Source organism: Balaenoptera borealis (genome assembly GCF_965194805.1).
Source record: "Balaenoptera borealis genome assembly, chromosome: 2".
Taxonomy (NCBI): domain Eukaryota; kingdom Metazoa; phylum Chordata; class Mammalia; order Artiodactyla; family Balaenopteridae; genus Balaenoptera; species Balaenoptera borealis.
The window spans coordinates 164,571,305-164,597,414 of NC_138867.1; the positions used below are offsets into that span (position 1 = coordinate 164,571,305).

General features: G+C 39.4%; 1 protein-coding gene across 3 annotated transcripts in view; it reads left to right on the forward strand.

Annotated features, from left to right (window-relative positions):
* The window catches only part of FAF2 (Fas associated factor family member 2), a 60,151-nt gene extending 35,217 nt beyond the window's left edge, over positions 1–24,934 (forward strand). For 2 of the 3 annotated variants that reach the window (XM_082380548.1, XM_082380550.1), the window contains 10 exons: positions 33–101; positions 9,116–9,250; positions 10,922–10,998; positions 13,380–13,518; positions 15,135–15,220; positions 15,321–15,412; positions 16,820–16,997; positions 18,280–18,451; positions 19,434–19,577; positions 24,066–24,934. In XM_082380548.1, coding sequence (XP_082236674.1) covers positions 33–101; positions 9,116–9,250; positions 10,922–10,998; positions 13,380–13,518; positions 15,135–15,220; positions 15,321–15,412; positions 16,820–16,997; positions 18,280–18,451; positions 19,434–19,577; positions 24,066–24,278 — 1,305 coding nt within the window. In that variant the 3' untranslated portion in view covers positions 24,279–24,934. The remainder of the gene's footprint in view (positions 1–32; positions 102–9,115; positions 9,251–10,921; positions 10,999–13,379; positions 13,519–15,134; positions 15,221–15,320; positions 15,413–16,819; positions 16,998–18,279; positions 18,452–19,433; positions 19,578–24,065) is intronic. The other variant, XM_082380549.1, reaches the window with a different exon arrangement.
* Positions 24,935–26,110: the final 1,176 nt, after the last annotated feature.

Genomic DNA, 26,110 nt, shown 5'->3' on the forward strand with positions numbered 1-26,110 from the left:
TCCCTAAGTAACTTTTTGTTTTTATCTTTCAGGATCTGACTGGCATAGAATCTATGGATCAATGTCGCCATACCTTGGAACAGCATAACTGGAACATAGAGGTATAATAGGATTCATTGTGAGCTTACTTATATTTCTTTTTCCGTGGTCTGATAACAAATCTCAAAGACACGTGGTTTTTTTGTTTGTTTCTTTGTTTTTTTATGAATGTCTGAAAATTTTTTGTGAAAGGTAACAAACTGTACCTTTTCTGCAAGGTCCCTCCTTTTGCAATCCATGTTAAGTTTTGAGATTTAGCCATTTGGATACATTTTAGCTCTGGTTCATTCATCCTGTGTAGCAGGTCTTCTCTATGAATATACCATTAAAAAACCCCACTGCCCTGGTAAGGCTTTTCCTTTCTCTACTGTCTTGCTATCACAAAGGAGCCTGCAGTCACCACACAGGGCTGTCTCGGACGCCTGCTTCAGGGTGGAATTGCCAGTGGACGGCAGGTGGCACAAATTTTTTTTCACAGCAGGAATCTTCTCTCAATAGATGTTTTTTCAAATTTACAGCTCTTTAGTCTTTAAAAATAAATTTTTGGGAAAGGTGAAGGTTATGATCAAAGTTTATAAAATCATAGAAAAGATTGTGACCAAATCCCTCAGTATAGTGTCCCTCTCTCTTTATTTTTTTCTTAATTACTCTTCGAGAAAAATACTGGTTTTTAAATATTTGGTTTGTAACCAGATACCATCAAGTGAACCTTTTTCTTACATATTTTATAATTTATTCTTTTGGATTTTCTAGATAGTTGTGTCATCTGCAACTGCATGATTTTTTTTCAATATATGGATCTTTCGTTTTTTTTTTCATATTGAATTGGCTAGAACTTCAGAACAGTCTCAATTAATAATGGTAATAGCAGACATCTTGTCCTCACTATAATGCCTGTGATGTTTTATTATCAAGTATGATGCTGGTTAGGTTATTGTTTTGAGATAGAACTACTAGAATGTAATAAGCTCCATGAGAGCAGAGTTTTTTTGGTTTTGTTAACTGCTGTATTCCCAGCATATAGATTTGATCCTAGTACATCATAGGCTCTCAAATATTTATTGACTGTTCTTCCATTCTTGGTATATTAATATATCAAGAGTGGATGTTGAATTTAATCAAGCACCCTTTTGATATCTGTTGAAATTACTGTTTAATTATGGTATATTATTTGAATAGGGTGCTGGATTTCTGAAAATATACTCCTAAGTGATATTTAGTTATTCAGCACTATTTTTGAGCAATTAAATTCTAGGCTCTGGCACTATGCCAGCAAATAAGACTAAGTCCCTACTCTCATGGAGCTTAATTCTAGGTAATTTAACTTTGCAATAAATGCTATGAATAAGATGAGTATAGAAAATAGAGCAAAGAGGATCAGGAAAGTTATTTTAATAGGGTGGTCAAGTAAGGCCTTTCTGGGGAGGTTATATTTGAGCTGACACCTGAATGATGAAAAGGAATAATGAATGTGAACATTTAAGGGGAATGCATTTTAGGCAGAGGGAATGATGTTGCTGTGTATGATACTCTGGTGTTGTCTCCTTGTTAGGCTTTGATTTCAAGCATATGCTGGCTTTATAAAATGACTGACTTGATAAAATGAGTTGAGAAGCCTAGATAGCATAGATTTGAAAGAAAGCACTTGAAAACTTATTTCTGCCTGTTCTTTATTAACTTCTTCATGGTTTCCCCCATTATTCATAATCTATTTGTTGATAAGCTTTCTTAGAAGATGCTTTTTTCTTAGAGATTTCCAGGTTATTTAGCATAGGCTATACAAAGCAGCATATCATTTACTCTCTTCTGTGTCTGTTCTGTTATCCTCTCTTCTCATTGTTTTTATTATGCTTATTTTCCTTTTTTAAAAACAAGACTTGCTGGAGACTATTTTATTTGTTTTGTTTATAAAAAGCTCTTATATTTATCAGTTCTTTTTTTTCTGTTTATTAAGCAAAATCTCTCTTTAATGTATTTTTTCATACTTTTGTAAGTTTATGTTCTTTTTTTTAGCATTATGATATTTGCAGCTTGGTTAATTTATTTGTACTCTTTCTTGCATTTAAGGCTGTGAATTTTCTTCTGAAACTATTTTAAAAGTTTTTCATTTTCTTCTTTGGCCCAAGAGTTATTTAGAAACATATATGGAATTCCTAGTAGCTTGCTTTTTTTTGTTTATCCTTTTCATATTAATCTTTCATTTTATTTATATAATTTAATATTTATATATTAAGGTCCTTGTCATTTAATAACATTCCATTATGAAATATATATTTTTAAAAAATTAAATACTTAAAATTTAGAGAAAAATACAGTGATAAAAGGAGCCACCATGTACCTACCATCCAGCTCCTGAAAGCAGGCATTTTGCAATACTTGTTTCAAATTTCTTTTAAACAAATATAGATAAAATTGAAGCCCCCATTGTCAGTTGCTTGCATGTCATCCCTGTCTGCACCCCCTCCCTTTCTTTCCCTTCTTTCCTAGCAGTAACCACCGTTGGCAACAGTGGTTGTCAAGGAATGTGTTTTTTGTGGGATGAAGGTTTGGTGTCTGTATTCAATCAAACTTATTAAATGTACAATTAAAATCTGCTGTTTCTTTTTTTTCTGGTTACTTAATAAGACTACTTGACATGATGAACTTGAATGTGGTTTTATAGATTTCTTTATTTTCCATTGGTAGTGTCTTTGTTTTTTCCTAATTACAAAACCAATACATGTCTGCAAACAATTTAAGAGTTTATAAAGTTGAAAATGAAAGTTCTTAATAACCATACTTGAGATAAATACTTTTGATGTTTTAGTATATTATATGTCCTTCCAGACTTTCTTACATATACACCTCTGCTTAGTGTGCTGATAATATTAACCTTCCCAATGTTAATAACAAATATATCAAAGAGAATGCTTTTCTATATGCTGTGGGAAGGCAGTACATGGTGCAAATAAAATGCATTAATAAATTCTATGTTTATTTGGTGGGGGAGACGTTCTAACTTTTATATAGTTTGACTATTTTATTTGATGCATGAAGACCCATGGCCGTTAGAACTTTCTTGTAATAATACATCCTTTGTTAATATCAGATGATGCTTTTTACTTTAAATTCTAATTTGGTTTATTACTATTGCTGTCCCTGCTTTATTTATTTATTGTTTTACAATTAATCTGGTATAATGTCAACCATGCTTTAACATGAAATGACTTATAGAAATATTAAAAACTTGTTGCAAAAATACCCATGCACCCACACAGGAAAAGAATTCCAAAGTATTAAGAAGAAAATGCTCACCCTTAATCCCATCATTTCATGGATAGCTAGTGTTAAATTTTAGTGTATATCCTTTCAGACTACTTTTGTTTGTTTATATGGCTATATAGATTTATATATAATTTTCTTGTTACACAAATGGGATTATGCTATATTTACATTTTTTCACTTTTAGTAACTCATAAAAATAATACATAAAATACATAAAGATAACTGTCGTTTGAAGACATACAGATGGTGGCCAATAGGCACATGAAAAGATGCTCAACATCACTAATTATTAGAGAAATGCAAATCAAAACTACAATGAGGTACTATCTTACACCAGTCAGAATGGCCATCATTAAAAAGTCTACAAATCACAAATGCTGGAGAGGGTGTGGAGAAAAGGGAGCCTCCTACACTGTTGGTGGGAATGTAAGTTGGTGCAGTCACTGTGGAAAACAATGTGGAGGTTCCTCAGAAAACTAAAAATAGAATTACTGTGCGATCTAGCAATCCCACTCCTGGGCCCATATCCAGATAAAACTATAATTCAAAAAGATGCATGCACCCCTGTGTTCATAAGCAGCACTATTCACAATAGCCAAGACATGGAAACAACCTAAATGTCCTTTGACAGATGAATGGATAAAGAAGATGTCATGTATATATACAATGGGATACTACTCAGCCATAAAAAAGAATGAAATAATGCCATTTGCAGCAACATGAAGTTCAAACAAAGCCTAAGATTAAATATGAAAAAAATCCTGCTCAGATCACTTGCCTACCACTACTTTTCAGTCCTACACCCCCAACATAGCAATATTAACAATTTCTTTTGCTTTTTTCCCAGATATTTTTGTGCCTGTCTAAAAATATGTATATTTTTCTCCAAAGAGCTTCTGTTTATATGGGCTGTATCTATTGATATCTATTACCATATGACAAATTAAAACTGAAATTGTTCTGTTTATTAATTCACTTTAAAAATAATAAACTCGGGACTTCCCTGGTGGCGCAGCGTACGAATCAGCCTGGCAGTGCAGGGGACATGGGTTCGATCCCTGGTCTGGAGGGTCCCACATGCCACGGAGCAACTAACCCTGTGCGCCACAGCTGCTGAGCCTGTGCTCTAGAGCCCATGCTCTGCAACAAGAGAAGCCACCACAATGAGAAGCCCGCGTACTGCAATGAAGAGTAGCCCCAGCTTGCCGCAACTAGTGAAAGTCTTGCGCAGCAACGAAGACTGAATGCCAAAAAAATTTTTTAAATAATAATAAATAAATAAACTCATTACATGTTAACATAAATGTTTGCAGACTTTTTTGTCTGGCTTAATAGAAAACAGCTGGATTTTCATATTCACTTCTGCTTGTAATCTTTTGTGATATGTAGTTTTAGTTGAAGTATGTGGAGAAAATCTGGCTTCACCCAGATACGTAGTTTACCATTTTAACCATTTTTAAGTGGCATTACAATTTAGTGGCATTAATTTAATTACATTTACATTGTTGTTCAACAATTACCACTATCCATCTTTTTTTTTTTTTTTTAATTTATTTTTGGCTACATTGGGTCTTTGTTGCTGCGCGTGGGCTTTCTCTAGTTGCGGTGAGCGGGGGCTACCCTTTGTTGTGGTGCGTGTGCTTCTCATGCAGTGGCTTCTCGTTGCGGAGCACAGGCTCTAGGCATGCGGACTTCAGTAGTTGTGGCACGCAGGCTCAGTAGTTGTGGCACAGGGATTTAGTTGCTCCGTGGCATGTGGGATCTTCCCAGACTAGGGATCGAATGTCCCCTGCATTGGCAGGCAGATTCTTAACCACTGCGCCGCCAGGGAAGTCCCACCACTATCCATTTTTAGAACTTTTTCATCGTCCCAAACTGTAACTCTATACGCATTAAACAATTTACTTCCCATTACTGTCTCCACCCAGCCTCTGGTAACCATAATTCTACTTTCTGTTACTATAAAATTTGACTATTCTAGATACCTCGTATAAGTGGAATCAGACAATATTTGTCCTTTTGTGTCTGGCTTATTTCACTTAGCATACGTTTTTAAGATTTATCCATGTCACAACATGTATCATCAATACTTTATTTTTTTATTGTCAAATAATATTCCTTGTATGAATATACCACAATATCTTTATCCATTCATCAGTTGATAAACATTTGGATTGTTTCCCCTTTCAGTTCTTGTCATTAATGTTGCAGTGGATATTAGTGTACAAGTTTGTGTGGACATATGTTTTCATTTCTCTTGGGTATATATCTAGGAGTGGAATTGCTGAATCACATGATAACTATGTTTAACCTTTTGAAGAACTGCCAGACTGCTTCCAAAGAGGCTACACTATTTTACACTCCCAGCAAGGGTATACAATGGTTCCAATTTTTCCACATCCTCACCTACAACTTGTAACATCTGTCTTTTATTATATTATAGTCATTCTAGTGGTTATGAAGTAGTATCTTGTGATTTTGATATGCATTTTTCTGATAGCTAATAATGTAGTACATCTTTTTATATACTTCTTGGTCATTTGTTTATCTCCTTTGGAGAGATGTCTATTCAGAGCCTTTGCCCATTTTTAAATTGGATTGTTTGTCTTTTCAATGATGAGTTGTAAAAGTTCTTTATATATACTGTAGATACTAGATGACCCTTATCAGATATATGATTTGTAAATATTTTCTCCCATTCTGTGGGGTTGTCTTTTGACCCTATGTTAGTGTCCTTCAATGCACAAAAGTTTTGAGTTGTGATGAAGTCCAGTTATGTATTTTTTTCTTTTATTGCTTGTGCTTTTAGTGTCTTATCTAAGAAACCATTGCCTAATCCAGGGTCACAAAGATTTTCACCTATGTTTTCTTTTGAGTTTTATAATTTCAGCTCTTGTATTTAGGTCTTTGATGTATTTTGAGTTAATTTTTGTATATAGTGTGGTTTAGGGGGTCAGCTTCATTATTTTGCATGTAAATATCCAGTTGTCTCAGCCTCGTTTGTTGAAACACTATTCTTTCCCCATTGAAGTGTGTCTTAATATTTGAAAACATGAAACCTAGAGGACTACCTGAAGTTAGCCACATGGCAAAGTTTAAAGCCAACTATCAAGGTTAGAGGGCACACAAGTCCTCCAAAAGACCACCCTCACGTCTTTTTTTTATTTTTTTTATTTAATTAATTTATTAATTTATTTTATTCATTCATTCATTCATTCATTCATGGCTGCGTTGGGTCTTCATTGCTGCCCATGGGCTTTCTCTAGTTGTGTTGAGAGGGGGCTACTCTTTTGTTGCGGTGCGCAGGCTTCTCATTGCGGTGGCTTCTCTTGTTGCGGAGCACGGGCTCTAGGCGCACGGACTTCAGTAGTTGTGGCACACGGGCTCAGTAGTTGTGGCTCGCGGGCTCTAGAGTGCAGGCTCAGTAGTTGTGGCGCACGGGCTTAGTTGCTCCATGGCATGTGGGATCTTCCCGGACCAGGGCTCGAACCTGTGTCCCCTGCATTGGCAGGCAGAATCTTAACTACTATGCCACCAGGGAAGTCCCCACCCTCGCTTCTGACAGCAACTGCAAGTTCAAGGTGTTCCTAAAACCACCTGCAGGTTTGATAATTCACTAGAAGAGCTCACTGAAAGCTATTATAACTCATGGTTACAGTGTATTACAGGGACACATTAAAATCAGCTAATGAAAGAGACACTTAGTGCAGAGTCTTTTTTTTTTTTTTTTAATTTGTTTTTGGCTGTGTTGGGTCTTCGTTTCTTTGCGAGGGCTTTCTCTAGTTGTGGCAAGCGGGGGCCACTCTTCATCGCGGTGCACGGGCCTCTCACTATCGCAGCCTCTCTTGTTGCGGAGCACAGGCTCCAGACGCGCAGGCTCAGTAGTTGTGGCTCACGGGCCTAGTTGCTCCGCGGCATGTGGGATCTTCCCAGACCAGGGCGCAAACCCGTGTCCCCTGCATTAGCAGGCAGATTCTCAACCACTGCACCACCAGGGAAGCCCTAGTGCAGAGTCTTGAGTTCTAAACACAAAGATTCCTTACTCCTCTCATGGAATCAGGACATGTTACACTCCTGGCACAATTGTGTGACAATATGCATGAAGTATTACCAACCAGGGAAGCTCACCTCAGCTTCAGTGTCCACAGTTTTCACTGGGGCTTCATTACACAGGCATGAGTCATTTGATTGGTTGCCTATGTAATTGAACTCAGTCTCTAGGTTGACTGATACTGCATTACCCAAAATCCCCAGCCTAAATTAGATGGTTGGTCTTTCTAGGGTGGTCAGCCCTACCCTAGGATCCCATAGCAAAAATACTCTTATCAGGTGTGACACAGATTATCTCCAGAAGTCGAAGGCAGAGATCAGACCTCCTCTTGTGTAAGGCCAAATTTTTTTACTACACTGGGACAAGTATCCATTTTCAGGGGCAGAGTTAGGAAAGGAATGAGACTTTTTACTGAAGATCATCTGTCTGCCAGGAATTGTATTAGAATCTTTGTGTATGGTCACCTCATTAATTTTTCAAATTAACCCTGAGAAGTATTGTTTCTTCATTTTGAGCATGAAAAACTGAGGCACAGAATCCAAGCAACTTTTCTGAGTGCTGGAGCTAGGATTCAGACCTAAGTTGCTCTGCTCCAAAGCCAAGCTTCCATCAAACACCAACCCATCAGGATTGCTCCATTGCACAGCTCTGGGGACACGGTCTACATTGCTTTGTTCTCTGTGGTTGGTTTTCCTTACGCTTGTACAGTGAAGCACCTTGTATCCCAGCCACCCTAAATAACACATACCATCTGAATAAAAGCAGTGAGCTTCCAGACAAGTTCCTAGTACTCCTCTACTGTGAATGAATTCTGGCGCCATCACCACACATTGCCTCCCACCATAGCAAGTTAAAGAAAGGTTCATGACTCTTGCACTGTTGGTGGGAGTGTAAATTGATACAGCCACTATGGAGAGCAGTATGGAGGTTCCTTAAAAAACTAAAAATAGAACGACCATACAACCCAGCAATCCCACTACTGGGCATATACGCTGAGAAAACCATAATTCAAAAAGAGTCATGTACCACAATGTTCATTGCAGCTCTATTTACAATAGCCAGGACGTGGAAGCAACCTAAGTGTCCATCAACAGATGAATGGATAAAGAAGATGTGGCACATACATACAATGGGGAAAAAAAGGAACGAAATTGAGTTATTTGTAGTGAGGTGGATGGACCTAGAGTCTGTCATACAGAGTGAAGTAAGTCAGAAAGAGAAAAACAAATGCCGTATGCTAACACATATTATATGGAATCTAAGAAAAAAAAGACGGTCATGAAGAACCTAGGGGCAAGATGGGAATAAAGACACAGACCTACTGGAGAATGGACTTGAGGATATGGAGGGGGGAAAGGTAAGTTGTGACAAAGTGAGAGAGTGACATGGACGTATATACACTACCAAACATAAAATAGATAGCTAGTGGGAAGCAGCCACATAGCACAGGGAGATCAGCTCAGTGCTTTGTGACCACCTAGAGGGGTGGGATAGGGAGGGTGGGAGGGAGGGAGACGCAAGAGGGAAGAGATATGGGAACATATGTATATGTATAACTGATTCACTTTGTTATAAAGCAGAAACTAACACACCATTGTAAAGCAATTATACTCCAATAAATATGTTTAAAAAAAAAAAAAAAGAAAGGTTCATGAATATATACTCCCTGGTGACCTGTTTTGAAACACCAACAATGGTTGTCTCATCTCTTCTAGGTTGATTTGAGCATCATTGAAGCTCTTGCTATTCTTTTCTTCTCAGGCTGCTGTACAGGACAGATTGAATGAGCAAGAGGGTGTACCAAGTGTTTTCAACCCACCACCATCCCGACCCTTGCAAGTTAATACAGCCGACCACAGGATCTACAGCTATGTTGTTTCAAGACCACAACCAAGGGCAAGTTATTTCATAGCTGGAATTTCTCCCTTTTTTATCTTAAAAGTTCTTTCACTTGGTTATGTTGATCTCTGTATGATAGGGACGAAAGAAATATTCAGAATATAAACCTGTTAGCTTGACCTAGCTCCTTGGTAGATTTATTGGGTTTCTCATTTTTCCTTTATTCCTTAATGAAACAATGAAAGTATCCTTTTTTTTCCTGTTTCTATGCCAGTTATTTGAAGAGTTTTCTGTGCCTTGTTTATAGCACTTCATCTACATGTATTTACATGTCTAAAAATGTTTGCTACATGTTTAATAGATCTTCCACTTTTAAGTTAGTGTTTACTGAATTCTTTGTTGCTTCATTTTACTTAATTTTAAGCTACTTCTAGGGAAGTACTTGTAATCTCTGTGGGAGCCTTGGCCATATCTTTGAAATTAGTCTTGAAGGGCTAGCAGCAAGGAGGTGGTTCAGTTAAATTCAGCAGGCATTTAAGAGTGTTCCAAGGTTCTTGATATTTTGCTGTTGGAGATCTAGAGATGAATAAAGAGGCATTCTTCTCTCTTCAAATTATTCACAGTCAAATTAGGGAAGTCAGGTGTGTATTCTGATAGTGAACACTCCAGAGAACTTTTTGGAGTTTCTTATTCTTGGAGTTACACTCACCTCTTATACTTGGATTTAGAATTTACTCCATCACTCCTTTTTGTGAAGTACTTGATAACGTTTTAAAAATAGTTTCTAAGTAGCTGTTTTGGGGTATTCTGAAGTAGAATAGCACAGATTCCTAGAGCAATTATATGACTCAAAGAGTAGTTCTAGGGAATTCCCTGACGGTCCAGTGGTTAGGACTCTGCACTTTCAGTGCTGAGGGCCCAGGTTCAATCCCTAGTCAAGGAACTAAGATCCTGCAAGCCGTGTGGTGTGGCCAAAAAAAAAAAAAGAAAAAGAATTTTTTTTTTCTTTTTTAAATTAAAAAAAAAGGAGTAGTTCTGTATGTGTTCAATGTTTCTCCAGTTTGTTTTGGGCTTGACTGTGTTTGGGACCCTAATGTCCACTAATGGAGTTCCAGAGCTCTAGAGCTCCCTGGCCATGGACACAGAGGGTCTCAGATTAACACAATATACCATATAAGAAATGCTTTGTAAGCTATAGAGCCCTATATATTTGCTAATTAATAATAAGAGCAGCAGTAATCAACACTGTTAAAATAATAAGAGTATTACCAAGCTTAGCAGCTATTTGGAGATTTATAATTGTGGTTAATACAATTATTTGTCATTTATATACAAATGTCCAAGGTAGCAATAGTGGTTATCTTTCTTGTTATTTCTATATACCACATTTTAATGTATTAATTCTAAAAAGGAAAGAATGAATATTTATGATTTGGGGAGGAAAACTTGCAACTGAATTTGACAGCTAATGTAAATAGCTGCAGAATAAGTGTTCAAGCAGATTTAATACAAACATTATTGTATAAAAGAAAAATATAATAGTATTAGATGAAGTGAGGTCAAAGGTAGTTGGTTTTTAAGAAGGATGAGGTGGGCCAGGAAAAGGGAACCTTGTTTTGCAGAGGGAGAAATTACATGAAAAGGACAAAAAAGAATGAAAATCTTAACTAGCAATTAAGATATTAGGGATTGAGAGAATGATATCTAACTTTGTTTTTGGAATTTCAGGGGCTGCTTGGATGGGGTTATTACTTGATAATGCTTCCATTCCGGTTTACCTATTATACAATACTTGATATATTTAGGTATGTACCTTTGTATATATGTGTTAGTAGTAACAAGGTAGATGTTGGAGCTGAAACATAGACCAGAATAAGGTTTATGCTCTATCAATTTTGGCTTGCCAGTTTGTCATCAGATTGAATACTTTTCCTGAAGTATTCATACAGCATGAAAATATTTTTGGTTTTTCAGACATAACAACAGATGTTATCATTTTCACAAATAAGTCTGCCTCCCTATCCCACATGTTTGTCCCCCTACATTCCCTAGTTATCTTCACACCCTTTCCTTTCCAACCTCTGTTATCTTTACTAGCTTCACACTCCTTGTAACTTTTACCCTAAATCATTTTACAACTCATAATCCCAATAAATTCTTTTGCTCTGAGATGACCCACTTTCTTCTAGATTCCTCCTATAACAGTTTCACCATTCTAGACACACCTTCTGTACATTTTCCTCTGTCCTGGCAACCCATAGGTTGCTGGCACTGGAACCCTTCCATATGTGTACCCCCTTGCTTCACACTTTCACCTTTCTTCTTAATTCCTTCATGTACCATTTGGAGAGCTCAGCACAGGAAGCTACAGAAAGGCTGGAAAATGTCAAGGGGCCCAAGTTGCTGGCACATCAGACTTGGGGTGTCTGGTCTGGAACTCAGTAGTAGATGAACCCACACCTAGACTTCATGGAGAACTAAAACGTTTTATGGGCATCCACGCCAACAGATAGAGCTAGAACATGTCATCTGGGCCTTGCATACAGGGCATTCTATACCTTCCTCTAAATGTGGGCTAATCTTTGCCTTGCTCTAGGGAGCAGAGCCTGAAGGTGAGGACCCAGCAGCTGCAGAAGTGTTAGGATCAGACAGTACCTAAGAATGGGCATGTAAAAACCTTTAAAATCATAATGAAGTCTGAGTTGACATCTCTATATTTTTTTTTTAAAAGCTGATTGTTCTAAATTGTGTTGGCCATTGGAATATATTGTAATGAGAAACAAAAAAATTAAAACCTTTATCCATTCATCAAAATTTGAAAACTTAGAGTAATAAGATAATCCTAGAATACTTGATTTCAGAGAAAGTTATCAAAACATTAATCTTCTTAAGGATTTCTAATCACTCCCCCACATACACAGCTTCTTACCTTTGTTTTTAATTTGCTCTGGAATGTTTGTGTCAATGAGTTGATTTGATTACTCAGGAGGAATTCCAAGTGAAATCATGTGTATATGGGGAATTTGTTAAGGGGATAAGGAATTGGCTCAATATTTGGTAAGGAAGGTATCATAGTTTAGTCAGCTTTTCTATGCTAATATTTCTTCAAGTATATGAATATTGTTTGCTTTCCTTGGGAAAAAATATGCATGGCATGTGTTACTAATTTTAATGCAACTGTATCATCCAAGTAACTTATTTAATGTTACATAGCACATTGACTTATCAAGCCCCTGCTCCTTTGCCTTTTATGGAAACCCAGGGGATAAATAAATGGTACTATACAAATGTGATAAGATGGGCTCTTTAGAAACAGATGTGTGGTACCATCTTTAACCTTACAGTAACTGCCAGGTCTCCAACTCTGCCAGTGTTGTCTAGATCCATTTTATAACTTCCTCCATGGATGCTATCAACCATAAATCACTGAGCAGAATTTACTTGCCCTGTTGAAGAGCAAGTCAGTCATGACTGCAAGTTTGGATTTGAAATTCTTGTCCATAATTTGAATAGTTTGGGAATGTGGACTCATAATTCAAAATCCCAGGAGAACAGAAAGGAAAGGGAGAGGCAAGTAGAAGAACCAGAAAGAGATATAGCTCTGTTCTAGAACAGCACTGTCTAATAGAACTTTCTGTGATGATGGAAATGTTCTATATCTGCAGTGTCTAGTGTGGAAGCCACTAGCCACATGTGGCTATTGAGCACTTGAAATGTGGCTGGTGTGAGTGAGGAAGTGAATTTTTAAAATTGTATTTAATTAAATTAATTTTCTTGGTAATTTAGATAGCCACATGTGGCTCGTGGCTGCTGTTTTAGACAGTGCTGTTATGGAGAGTCTGGGGGCACAGCCTGACCTGTGATCTTTTTGGATATTGCGTCTTCCTTTCCCAATTCTTATAGCCCTAAATTTTTCTTCAAAAAGCACTCAAGATTTGTTTAGGCCAGTGTTGGAATTTATAATTCTAGTAATTTGCATTCTTCTTAAACAGGCAGTGGTATAACACTTGCTGCTTTGTGGCTTTTGAGCCAGACTGTACTCTCAGGTTTGATGGTCCACTCACAGACCGTTCACCTCCCTTTGCTGCCATGCCCATGGCTCTGCTATAGGAATCTTTACAAACTGGCCCACTCCATATGCACTACAGTAAGCCGATTCATGTGATATTTATTCCTTCCTCCCCAGGTTTGCTCTTCGTTTTATACGGCCTGACCCTCGCAGCCGGGTCACTGACCCCGTTGGGGACATTGTTTCATTTATGCACTCTTTTGAAGAGAAATATGGGAGGGCACACCCTGTCTTCTACCAGGGAACGTACAGCCAGGTCAGTGCCACAAACCATATAGATGCCAATTTATTGATATGATTCTATCCTCAAAGGAAAGCATAGCCTAGCACTGATCATGTCATTCTTTTATTCAGAAACTTTAAATAGCTTTTTATTGCTTACACAAAAAGAGACCAAGCCCTTTAGCTGGGCCCTCCTTGATCTAATCCCAACCTCCTTTTGAGGTCTTTCCTGCATAACTTGTTTCCCTATACCCTAGGTTCCAGCTGACCATTCCCTTAACATACTCTGTACTTTCCCACCTCTGTGCCTTTGCTTTTGCTTTACTGTTTCCTCTATCTAGAATGCCTTCCTCACATTTTGCTAATTGGAATCTTGCCCATCTTTCACCAGCTCATGTCACTCCCCTCTTGTACCCTTTCCTAATTGTTGTGCCCTACCCTGCCTACTTGCAATCTAAAATAGTAGTCTTTCCTTTTGTACTTTCATAGTGGTTTTGTTTTTTTTTTAAACGTTATAGCAATTTCACATTCTTCCTTATTTTATAGTTGTTTGTGTTAATGTCTTATTTCCTGTACCAGACTGTAAGCTCCTTGTAGGCAAAGCCTAAGTCTTGGATCCCTCACAGAATTGAATAAGGGGATAGACCATAGACTCAAAGCAACACATCTCATTCAACCCAAACCACACAGACATTCGACTGTTGTTACCTCTCAGGGAGCAAAAATTAGTAGTTCTTTGGGTGTTGGGCATATCTCTAGTTTACCAGAGAAAAATGTAGAAGTAACACCTTATGCCTGAGGGTGGTTCTGCAGCCTCCAGGATTCCTGGATCTATCTGGAGAAAGAGAAAAATGCTTACTCTTGCTTCCTTCTGTGATTCTCCCACATCTGCTTTTTCCCACTGGCTGCTCCCACCCCACTCAACGAGCATTAAGCACCTACTATATGCCACGCATTGTGCTCAGTGCTAGAGATACAGACGTGAATGAGATGGGCGCCTCTCATACACCCTCTTTGCTGTAATCCTGAGGGTAGACCACCAGTGGTCGTTCAGGAAATCTTAATTAAATTGTAACGTACCTGGGATTCTGCAAATGCAAAAGCATACACGGAAATCTTGGACACTAGCCTTGTCTTTGAGGATCTTTTAAACCCCATGCTCTTTAAAATGCCCTTGGGTCCCTCAGTCCCTCATCCTTGCTTGGTATGTGGCCTTGGATCAGGCTCATCTTCGCAGTATTTATTATGTTGTAGCTGTAAAGTGGCAAAATTCTCATCTCCCTTTTCAGGTCAGATTCTCCTGTTTATATCTTCCCTTAGATTGTGGGAACAGCTGACTTTTCTGTGATTGGGCGGGGAGGGGGCGTTTTTTTGTCAGCCTGCCTACTCTCATGTGCCTGATAGAATTTAAATCCTAACAGCACTAAAAACTTTTTCATTGAAGCTTGTTAGCATGGACTTTCTGTAGGGAGAGAAATGCCAGAGGTATGAAGGTAGGAGCCCAGGAATTTTCTGGTTTTCTTGCTCAGCTTTTTCCCTCATTTCTTCTTTTGTTCCTAAATACATAGCTGTATCCATTAGGACCCTTAGCCTAATTAAAAGTTTGAGGCACAGTCATCATGATAATTTGTGATCTTCTGTTTCTCACAGGCACTTAATGATGCCAAACGGGAGCTTCGCTTTCTTTTGGTTTATCTTCATGGAGATGATCACCAGGACTCTGATGAGTTCTGTCGGTAAGTGGATTGATTTTTTTTTTTCCTCTTTTCTGATCTTATCTACTGATAATTTGTAGTAAGCAAGTTCTTCTCATGTCCTCTTCATCCCTCTCCACAGCACCACACTCTGTGCTCCTGAAGTTATTTCACTAATAAACACTAGGATGCTCTTCTGGGCATGCTCCACAAACAAACCTGAGGGATACAGGGGTAAGTCGTGTTTCTTTTGCCTCGTTGAGATTGTTGAGATATCTTTGGAATAATCTGGAAGGACATGCCATTTATTGCATGACTGTTCTGTGGCTGACCAATCCTCTCAGCAGTCCTGAGAGATGGGGGTTCTATTACCTCCACTTCATGGTTTAGGAAACAAGCTCAGAGAGTTTAAGCCACTGGCCCAGGATCATACGGTTAGCAAGTTTTGGAGCAAGCTCAGGTCTGTCAGACTCTAGCCCATTCATTACAGTTAACCATTGCCAGAGCCTGTTTTATTTTAAAAAATACCCAGTCCTGGCCAGCAGCTTGCCTTTAATCTTAATGAGCTTTTTACTGAAGAGTTTATTCTTGTCATCAGCAATTTTAGCAGAGCTTCTTGCACAATGAGTTTGAGTACCCTGAGTGCTGATAGGGATTCAGAAAGCTCAGATCTTTGCTGACTATAACTAACTCTCAACTGGAGGTAAATATCTTTAGAAGTCAGTATAAGATATAAAGGCATCTAGTGAAGGAAAATGCTGTTACTTTGCAGCTACTTCTATACAGCAACTTTTGAATATATACTAGCATACCAGGCACTATGCTAAATCCTGAGAACCAAAGATGCAGCAGATGTTTTGTCTACATCCTAGAATCGGAATTGTTATTCCTAATTGGTTTTTAAACATCTGATAAGTTCCTGCAGTATATGTTTTGCCATTCTCTTAATGGCTTTGGGTGTGAGGAGTGATAAATAGAAGGAGACTAAGGATATTTTTAATAGAAGCTTAAAATCTCTTCTTTCAAATCATAAGGTAAAACAGGTTAAACTCTGTAGTTGTAAAATCTTGGTTATTTGGAAGACCCGTTTTCTAAACTCCTTCAGAACAGAAAAGCTAGCCCTTTTATAGTGGGTGGGGGCGGGTGGGACATAGGAAAAGGGGGTAAGGAAGGGATTGGATAAGAGGAACAAAAGACAGGGAAGATGATGGTGGAGATCCTCACCAGTAACATAAAGCTTGAGACTTGCAGCCTTGTTCCCTTTAGGCTTGACCCCGACACAGGGGAAAATTATGCTGAGCAGTAGCCAGAGTCTTTGTAGATCCTTTTCCTTCCATCAAATAGACATTGTTCTTGAACTCTGCAGCCTGCCCTAGCATCATCATGACAACCACACCCCACCAGAAAAGCCTGTCCTACTCTAATCAAATTACCTGGGAATAGGGACACAAATATATAACAATAACAGCAAAAAGATTGAGAAACTAGGAGGGAAAAAGGTAGGCAGGGAATAAATGACACCTCCCTTCTTTCCCAACTGAGACCAAAGCAGTTCTCTCTTGCTTGTTGTGTAAAATCTAAGAATTAATCTGTTTTATCCCTAAGTCCTGCCCTTGATCTTTTGGGTCTTCTTTCTCTCAGTCTCGCAGGCTTTAAGAGAAAACACCTATCCATTCCTGGCCATGATTATGTTGAAGGATCGGAGAATGACTGTGGTAGGACGGCTAGAAGGCCTCATTCAGCCTGATGACCTCATTAACCAGCTGACATTTATCATGGATGCAAACCAGACTTACCTGGTGTCAGAACGCCTAGAGAGGTACAGGGGAGTTCCTGTCTGGAACTGATACCAGCTGTAGACTTGGGTGCCTTACCTGGGGCTCCACAAATCCTGACTTCTTCTCTGTTAGGCAACTTTAAAAGCCTTGTCCATTTAGTGTTAAAATATTTATATATTTTGACCTAAATAACTCCATCAGATCATCTTTTCTTGGAGATGTGATTCAAAATAAAGACAGGACTCTATGCTCAGGAATGTAAATTGTGTCATTTAAAATAGCTGAGCATGATATAAAGAACTTAAATGTAAAAAATGAGGAATGGTTATAACTTGGTTATAACTCCTCCCCCATCACATAAGTAATGTACATTAATTAATGTAGAAAATTCAGGAAACATAGAAAAGCACAGAAGAAATTTTAAATCACTCATAGTCCTACCACCACTTTTAACATTCTGGGATATTTTCTTTTAATTTTTTTTTTTTTTTTAAATTTTTATTTATTTATTTATTTATTTATGGCTGTGTTGGGTCTTCGTTTCTGTGCAAGGGCTTTCTCTGGTTGCGGCAAGCAGGGGCCACTCTTCATCGCGGTGCACGGGCCTCTCACTATCACGGCCTCTCCTGTTGCGGAGCACAGGCTCCAGACGCGCAGGCTCAGCATTGTGGCTCACGGGCCTAGTCGCTCCGCGGCATGTGGGATCTTCCCAGACCAGGGCTCGAACCTGTGTCTCCTGCATTGGCAGGCAGACTCTCAACCACTGCACCACCAGGGAAGCCCTCTTTTAATTTTATAGACACAGACACACACACTCCTACATACATACACAATTTTTTGGAGAGAAAAAGAAATATCCCAAAATGTTACAGTGTTTTCTCTTTGATTAGTAGAACACTGAATAAGATGTTTCTATATTTTTCACATCTTCTGAAATGTGTGTATGTGGTTTTTTGGTTTTATGAAAGCAACATACACAAAAATGTTGTAACCCAGAAAGGTATTTACCTATAAAATATGATCCCGCTGATCATCTTATGGCAATACTATTGTGTTACTTCTGTTAGGATTGGGGGGAAAGGATAGTTTTACATGGAAAGTTAAAAAGAGAGGGAAAAGCTTGCCATTTTTCTGCCAAATTAAAGTAAGAAAAGAGATGGCTTATTCACATTCTGCATGAAAATCTGAATCCCTTATGGTAGTGTTAACTGATCATCTGCCAAGATTGTCAACCTTTTTAACCCCCTAAAAAATTTCAATATAAGAAAACACAGAGCTTTGTGAGATTTATTTTTTCCCTCTATGCTTTTGATCCGTCCACAGGGAAGAACGAAACCAGACCCAGGTGCTGAGACAACAACAGGATGAGGCCTACCTGGCCTCTCTCCGGGCTGACCAGGAGAAAGAGAGGAAGAAGCGTGAGGAGCGGGAGCGGAAGCGGCGGAAGGAGGAAGAGGTGCAGCAGCAGAAGCTGGCAGAGGAGAGGCGGCGGCGGGTGAGGGGCCTGTCTTATTTACTTCTGCTGACTCCCACACTGGTCTTTTCTCCAGTGTGAAAGGGAAAAACTAGGTGATAGGATTGTGAGGGATTTAAATTCTCCATGCCATTTTAATATTTACTACATTTTCACAAAAAGCATTTTTTAATTGTTTAAAAAGTTTATTAAAACAAATACAAGTGTAAGTAAAAGTTAGAACAGCTCTGTTCCATGAAAAGTAAGTATAAATAGATAATAAGCAATTCAATATGCTAATTCACAGCAGTAGATTTTAAGCATTCATTCTTTTTTTTTTTTTAATAAATTTTATTTATTTATTTATTTTTTGGCTGCGTTGGGTCTTCGTTGCTGCACGCGGGCTTTCTCTAGTTGGGGTGAGCGGGGGCTACTCTTTGTTGCGGTACACGGGCTTCTCATTGTTGTGGCTTCTCTTGCTGCGGAGCACGGGCTCTAGGCGCGTAGGCTTCAGTAGTTGTGGCTTGCGGGCTCTAGAGCTCAGGCTCAGTAGTTGTGGCGCACGGGCTTAGTTGCTTCGCGGCATGTGGGATCTTCCCGGGCCAGGGCGCGAACCTGTGTCCCTTGCATTGGCAGGCAGATTCTTAACCGCTGCGCCACCAGAGAAGCCCAAGCATTCATTCTTAGTACCAGTGTTTAGCTCATCTGACATTTTATTGATCATCTTGTTTCATTGCATATTGCTGCTTGATTATAGCCAGGGTCTTTTAGTCATTCCCTTTTTTCTAAAAGTTACATACCTTAACATAATCAATAAATAATACATGTGATGCAGTAGTATGTAATCAAATAAATATAATTTGAATTAGGGTGTTTCTGACCCTTGCCAAGAAGTTTTTCTTCTGATACTGGTCATTAATTTTTCGTCTGACTGCCCAGTAAACCTACATGATGTGATTGTGTTTCTTGTTTCCTTGTTCCCTAATTGGAGCCATAGCCTTACCTTTGCTTTGTGTCTCTACAGAATTTACAAGAGGAGAAGGAAAGGAAGTTGGAGTGCCTGCCCCCGGAGCCTTCCCCTGATGACCCTGAAAGTGTCAAAATCATTTTCAAATTACCCAATGATTCTCGAGTAGAAAGACGATTCCACTTTTCACAGTCTCTAACAGTAAGAACTGCCTAAGTTGTGTGAAGTGTATATAAAGTCTGGGCTGTCTGGGCTGTAGATATGGAAACTTTTAAAGACTCTCAAGAGTGTTGTTGCTATATCTGCTGCTCTGATGAACAGGGGAGGAAGGAGGTGGGGCAGAGAGAAGAGTGCACTGAATTATTGTAGGTTCCTTCAGGTCTAGCTGCCAACTCAAAGCAGTTATTAAGGTTTCATTTTATCATGTTTGAGCTCTGCTAAGAAGAAAAGATACCTTACCAAGAAGTCCCACAAAAGACTTGTATGTTGGAGGTGGGAGGCTCTTCCAAGCTGCTCGACTTGCATTGGCTTTAGAATACCACCAGAACCCCTTGCTGTGTAGAAAAAGCTCTATCCCCGCTGCCCTAGAAGGACTGGAATTACACAACTGAATATAAGTGCATGTGCAGCTTGCATGCAGTTGTCACTCTTTCTTTCTACTCAGCCCATTAGAAGCCCCGCTTAGTAGGGCTACCTTGTATATCTGGTGTCCATAGGTAAATAGTGTTTGTCGTTGCATAAGGATGTAGTTAAAAGCAGAGACTCAGAGTCTCACAGAATGAAGATCAAATTCTCATTGTTCCAGTGTTAATAGATGTGTTTCCTTGGTCAGTTTACTTAATCTCTAAGCCTCAGTTTCTTCATCTGTAAAATGGGTATAATAGTCACTCTCTAATAGGATTGTTAGGATTAAGTTCATATGTAAAGTGCTCAACATTGTGCCTGGCTCATAGTAAGCATTCAAACGCTATTGTTTTTGGTGTTTATTATCAGAAGGAAGTTCCTGTTTATACTGAGCGTTGGTAAGTTGCCTTTCCAAGTTTACAACTATAATACATTCTGCCATTTCCCTGATCATTTGAAATAATCAAGAATAAACTGCATAATAGAAATGTGGATGCTCTGTAGTCAGGTGAGGCTGGGTAGCACATTCATTACTTCTCCTGTTTAACTGGAAAACATTGGACAAGTTACAGAGTCTCTTACAGGGCCTCAGATATATCCCGTATGTAAAATGGAAATATAACCTGTCCTCTGATAACATTAAACTGAAGGTATGTCAGGCACTGTGCTAGGCACCCTAGGGGTTATGCAGGTGAGTAAAGCGTGGTTCTGGAATTCATGGAGCTTACTGACCAGTAAGGAATGTAAGACGATTCAAAGAGCTAATTCAGAGTAAAACGTTGTGAGGCATCCTGGTGAGAGAGAAACAATGGCTTCCTCATTTTATTTGTTTATCTCTCATTTATACATTGATTTATATGGGGGAAGGTGCTCACATCTCTAACTTTGGATTTTTTAGTTGGGAATAACATGAATGAGCCTCACACAGGACCTAGCATGTAGTAGATGGTTTCTAAATGTTCATTCCCTTTCCTTGATGTGTTACCTAACTACTGTTTTCTGTGTGGGTATTAGCTTGCAGCCATGTTCACTGACAGTTTCTCTGTAGTATGCCCAAGCGCTTATGGAGCTTTTACTCCCCAAACTCTCATTATCATTTTGTATATGAAAAGCCTAACCAAAATTTCCTCTCTTGAGAGTTTTGGAGGAAAATCTATTAGAATTGTGTAATAGAATAGACTTTTAGCCAAAGGGGAACCAACCCATTTGTTAAATATTTAATCCTTGTAGGCTTTTTAAATACGTTCACACTAAAAGTTATTTTTTAAAGAAGAAAAAAACTTCAGATGGAGAGAAATAATTAGTAAATGGGGACAAGGGTCAGATGGGAAAGAAAGAAGTGTAAGAGGAGAGGTGTATTGGCAGTGCTGGCCTTTCATTTGACATTCATAGAGTTAATGACATGTAACTGAATAATGAGTTACAGTTTTTTAGTGCTCTTGCAGACTTTGTGTGATCTTCCTGTGAGCTCTACCCTTTATAAATACTCTCAGTGAGTGAATGTTCAGCGAAATGCTAAGTTTGTGCATGATGCCCAGCTCTTGACAGGGGTTAAAGGCAAGGATAAACTGTAGAAAAATCTCTAGCCTTCAAGAGTGGGCAGAAAAGTGGCAGCTGACTTTCTCCTAAATGAATGCATGTAAGAGAGAAACTAAATTATACTCAGCCCAGAAATCATTTTTCTATCCATTATGAACCAAAAGGGACCTGTAGAGGTGATTTCGTCTGTTTCCTGATGGTATTGGCGCATTGCCAATGATAAACAGAAAATACCAGTGTTGTATCAGTGTTGAGTATTGTCAAGCAGTGACTGAAAAGGAAGCAAGATATTTTGCCCTTCTGTAAAACCCTTGTTGGGTTCATACCAAGAATACTTGATGCAAGTCTAACTGATGCATCTCAAGAAAAGAAAAGGAGAATGAATGTTAATGGAAATTGCAAAGACAGAGAAGGGAACTGAAAGTGATTAAGGTTGATGGACCAAAATATGAGAATTTTGTAAAATCATGAATGGATTAAGTGAGAGGAAAATGAATTTACTCCTTAAATGGATTTGTAGCAATAGCCTCTTCAGGCAGAGAGGAATAAACTTATGAGAGGTGGAACAAAAAGGAAATAGAAATAGATTCCCTCAAAAAAGTAAGGGTAACTTGAATGGGGTGCTCCTGATCTTTGGGATGGACCTGAAAGAGGTTAGCAGTGCCCTTCACTGCACATCCCTTAGAGTCTTGTTAAAAACAGAATTTGAGGTAAAGAGGACCATAGATCAGATCCAGGGTGCCTGTTCTTAATGTGTGGCGTTAAGAGACAGGGGAGAATAAGAATTTACCTTACCTTGCCAGATCCAGACCAGAGTGAAGAGGGCTTTCTCACAGAAGAGAGTCTACGTGGAGGGTGTCAGATCTCGATCAAGTGAAGGAGGTGTGCATATGTGGGGGCACCCAGTGCAGAGAAGTCAGAGCCCAAGTGTCCTGGGGTGGGTGTTAAATCCAGAACCAGGTAAGGAGGGTGTACATGAGGAGAGGGGAATCAACCTATGGCTCTCAGTATACAGGGGGAAATAAAGATATAGATGCATATATGTATGTACACATTGTCTGGCTTTCTCCACAGAGAGTGCTTGGGAACATCAGCACCTCAACAGCAATGAACATACCTAGCACCTAGATCATGGTTGTTATTTATTTATTTTCTGTTTTTTCATTTTTGGCCGCACCACACAGCATGCAAGGTCTTAGTTCCCCAACCAGGTATCAAACCCATACTCCCTGCAGTGGAAGCGTGGAATCCTAAACACTGGACCTCCAGGGAATTCCCTAGATCATGGTTTTTAAAAGCATTGTCCATTAAGAAGAATCACGGTTCCTTGGAGACATGGCTGATTCCAGGACTGGGACAGGGAAAATACAAGATTAGCCTGGAACACCTTGTGCCACAAAGCAAGGAATTAGTCAAAGAACAATGGAGACATGTCAGAAAGACACGGAGGCCAGCTTGATTGGGCTTCTCGGACTCCATCTGAAACAGTTTGAACATTAGAACCTATTGAATAAAATAGGAAAGCATGGCCCTATATTAATATAAATAAATAAATTGAAGAAAGTTTGAGGAGCCGAATGTCTCTGTAGTTTCAGAGTACCTCCCCACAAAATACTCGTTAATAACAAAGGAGAAAAGACTAACTTAGAGCAGAGAGGCCTGGCAGGCACCATCTTAATCAAGTCGTCACAGTGGACATCATAGGTAATGGAGCAAAATGAAATTCTACTCCACCTGAATAGGATGCATTGAGTAGAGCACAACATCATTTCTGTAATACTCCTGTCAAAGATGCATAACTGGAATCTAATCATGAGTAAACATCAGATAAACGAATTGAGAGACAAAGTAACTGACCAGTAATCTTTAGGAGTGTCAAGGTCATGAAAGTCAAGGAAATCCTGAGGATTTGTTCCAGGCTAAAAGGAGCAGACTTAGGAGATGGTGACAACTACTCAATGCAATATACAATTTAAAGCTGGATCCTTTTGCTATAAAAGGCAACTGCCAAAACTTGAATGGGGCCTGAATAAAAGTTTAATGTACATTATTATATTACAGTAATAATGTATCAGTTAAGTTTCCTGATTTTGAGGGTTGTATTATGAAGGTGATTGCCCTGTTTGTAAGATATACACAAGTATTCTGGGGTGATGGGACATTCAGTTGGTAGCTCGCTTTCAACTGGTTCAAAGAAAAAATTCTGTACCTATGCTTCCAACTTTTCTGTAACTCTTGATTATTTGTTTGTTAAAAATGTTTAACTTTATATCAGACAGGTTTTCAAAAAAGAAACAGATGGGTCAATTCAGAGTAGGACTAGCATTGGGCTGTGTAATAAATCTCTTAAAAGAGCTGCCCGACATGTTTGCTCTGTGAAATGGATCGACTTTGAAGTGGAATTTCAATCTAATGTGATTACTTCATATCTCCAAGTTACCCTGGGGAGAGCTGGGGTATATTTGATTTCATGGTTGTGTGTGTGTTTGTCTTTGTCTTTTTCTCACTGCCCTTCTTTTTCTATAGGTAATAGAAAATTACCTTCTTTTTCTGCAGGTAATCCACGACTTCTTATTCTCCTTGAAAGAAAGCCCTGAAAAGTTTCAGATTGAAGCCAATTTTCCCCGGAGGGTGCTGCCCTGCACCCCTTCAGAGGAGTGGCCCAACCCCCCCACGCTGCAGGAGGCCGGACTCAGCCACACAGAAGTTCTCTTTGTTCAGGACCTAACAGACGAATGACACTTTTTCTTCCTCTCCTTTTCCACCCCAATCCCTAAAAGAAATGGAAAAAAAAAAAAAAAAAAATAAGAGAGAGAAATTCATATTATTATTATTATAATACAATATTTTTTTTAAAAGACTGCTGCATCCTAAGGAAGGATCAGAAACCATGCTGCCTGCAAAAGTCACCACCTTTGTGTGCACGCGAGGTTAGCAGTGAACGTTCCTGCTGGCAAGCCCACCCTTCCCTACTGCCTCTGCACCACACACCTTCCAATGAAAGGAGACTCTTCACCTCCAACCCAGCCGTTGTCCCAACTGGGGAAGGGGACATTCCCACTAGATCTCATTCATTCTTGCTTTTATGGAAAATAAAAGTGAAAAAACCTCCAACAACCAGCTACTGCAGCATCTCCTGAGGGCTTACTTCTTCCACCTCTGGAGAAGAGAGGGAAGGGAAGGCACAGAGCAGAGATGTTCCTTGAACTTCCCACAATTTATGAAAAACTTTAAATTTTTTTTTGTTGTTGCTTTGTAATGACCAAAGGAATGAGGCTGACATAGGTGTATTTTTTTTCCTTAACATCATTTGATAAAGAGCCATTTCTTAAACCCATGAGTTCTTGCCCTGGGCTCCTTAGCCCACAAGAGTGTAATAAAGGTGTCCCAGGCTGGTTTGTGCTTATTTCTGCCATTGTCCCTCTCACGTTCCCAGAGAGGTTCTTTTTGGTCCAACTCTTGCTGTCCTTTCTTGCCGCCTATGCACCCCACTTGGTACAATGGGAGGAAATCTGGGTTTGTAGCCCTACAAAGGCTGTGTATGTACAGATACACCCATATACATGGTATGAACTCCGTGTAGACTAACCTATATGTACAACTGCAGCTTTTCCTTGGAATCTGGACCAGGTGGTCATTATGGGATCTGAACCAAAGGATATGTGTTCTGACATGTGCATGCTATTCCTGCCCAGCCCTGAGCTTTCCTGAATTGCCAAGCTTGGTGCCTTTCCCGAGGACTAGCAGGGTCTGTGGTGGAACCAGCAGAACCATGTGAGAGTACCCCGCCTGTCTCACTGGGAATGTGGTGGTGGTGGTGGTGGTGGTGGTGTTTTAAGGGTTGAAAGAACCGGAGGCCTTGAAGGGAGCCAAGACAGAACTCAGCCTGTGTAAAGTGTCGGAAGGCACATTTCAGTTTTTGATGTAGCCACCTGCTGGGGGCAGTTTTATCCTCTCCCTCTATTGCTGTGTTGAAGCAGTAGGGGTTTTTCCCTCTGATGTCTCATCTGTGGTTGAGTTTATGGTAATGGGTACTGGGGTCAGGCCATGTATTCACAGATGTCAGCGTGAGCTGACAAGTATTCCAAAGTGTTCTGTAGCTAGACTTGCAGAACTTGTAACACTGCAACCTACTGAAGTTACTGAAGTTATTGCAGTTCCCTAGCATGCTGTGAGGCCAGGGGTTCATGTCAACATAAAGCATAACTTGCTAGATTTGCAGCCTCCAAAGGCTTACTCTTAGCTAAAACCTAAGGACCATTCTTTTAGGTAGCAGTGATGTGACTGCTCTTCTCTGCCACCCTTAGTGGTTGGGGTAAACACCAAGGGGCAGGGTGAGGAGCCCCATGGGTATCACCTGGGGAGCCTGAGAATTTCCCAGTGGCCTTGGCACAGGTGTCTACAGCACCATCTCCAGGAAACTTTAATTCTGCTCCTGGCTGCCTGTTTTTCTTTCACTTTGTTTCCTGCTGTCCCAAGTCCAGATGAGTGGGAAATCGCTTTCCGACTGTTGTCATAAAATGTGTCTGGAGTGACTAAGGATAAACCACGTTCTCCACTCTACCTTACGC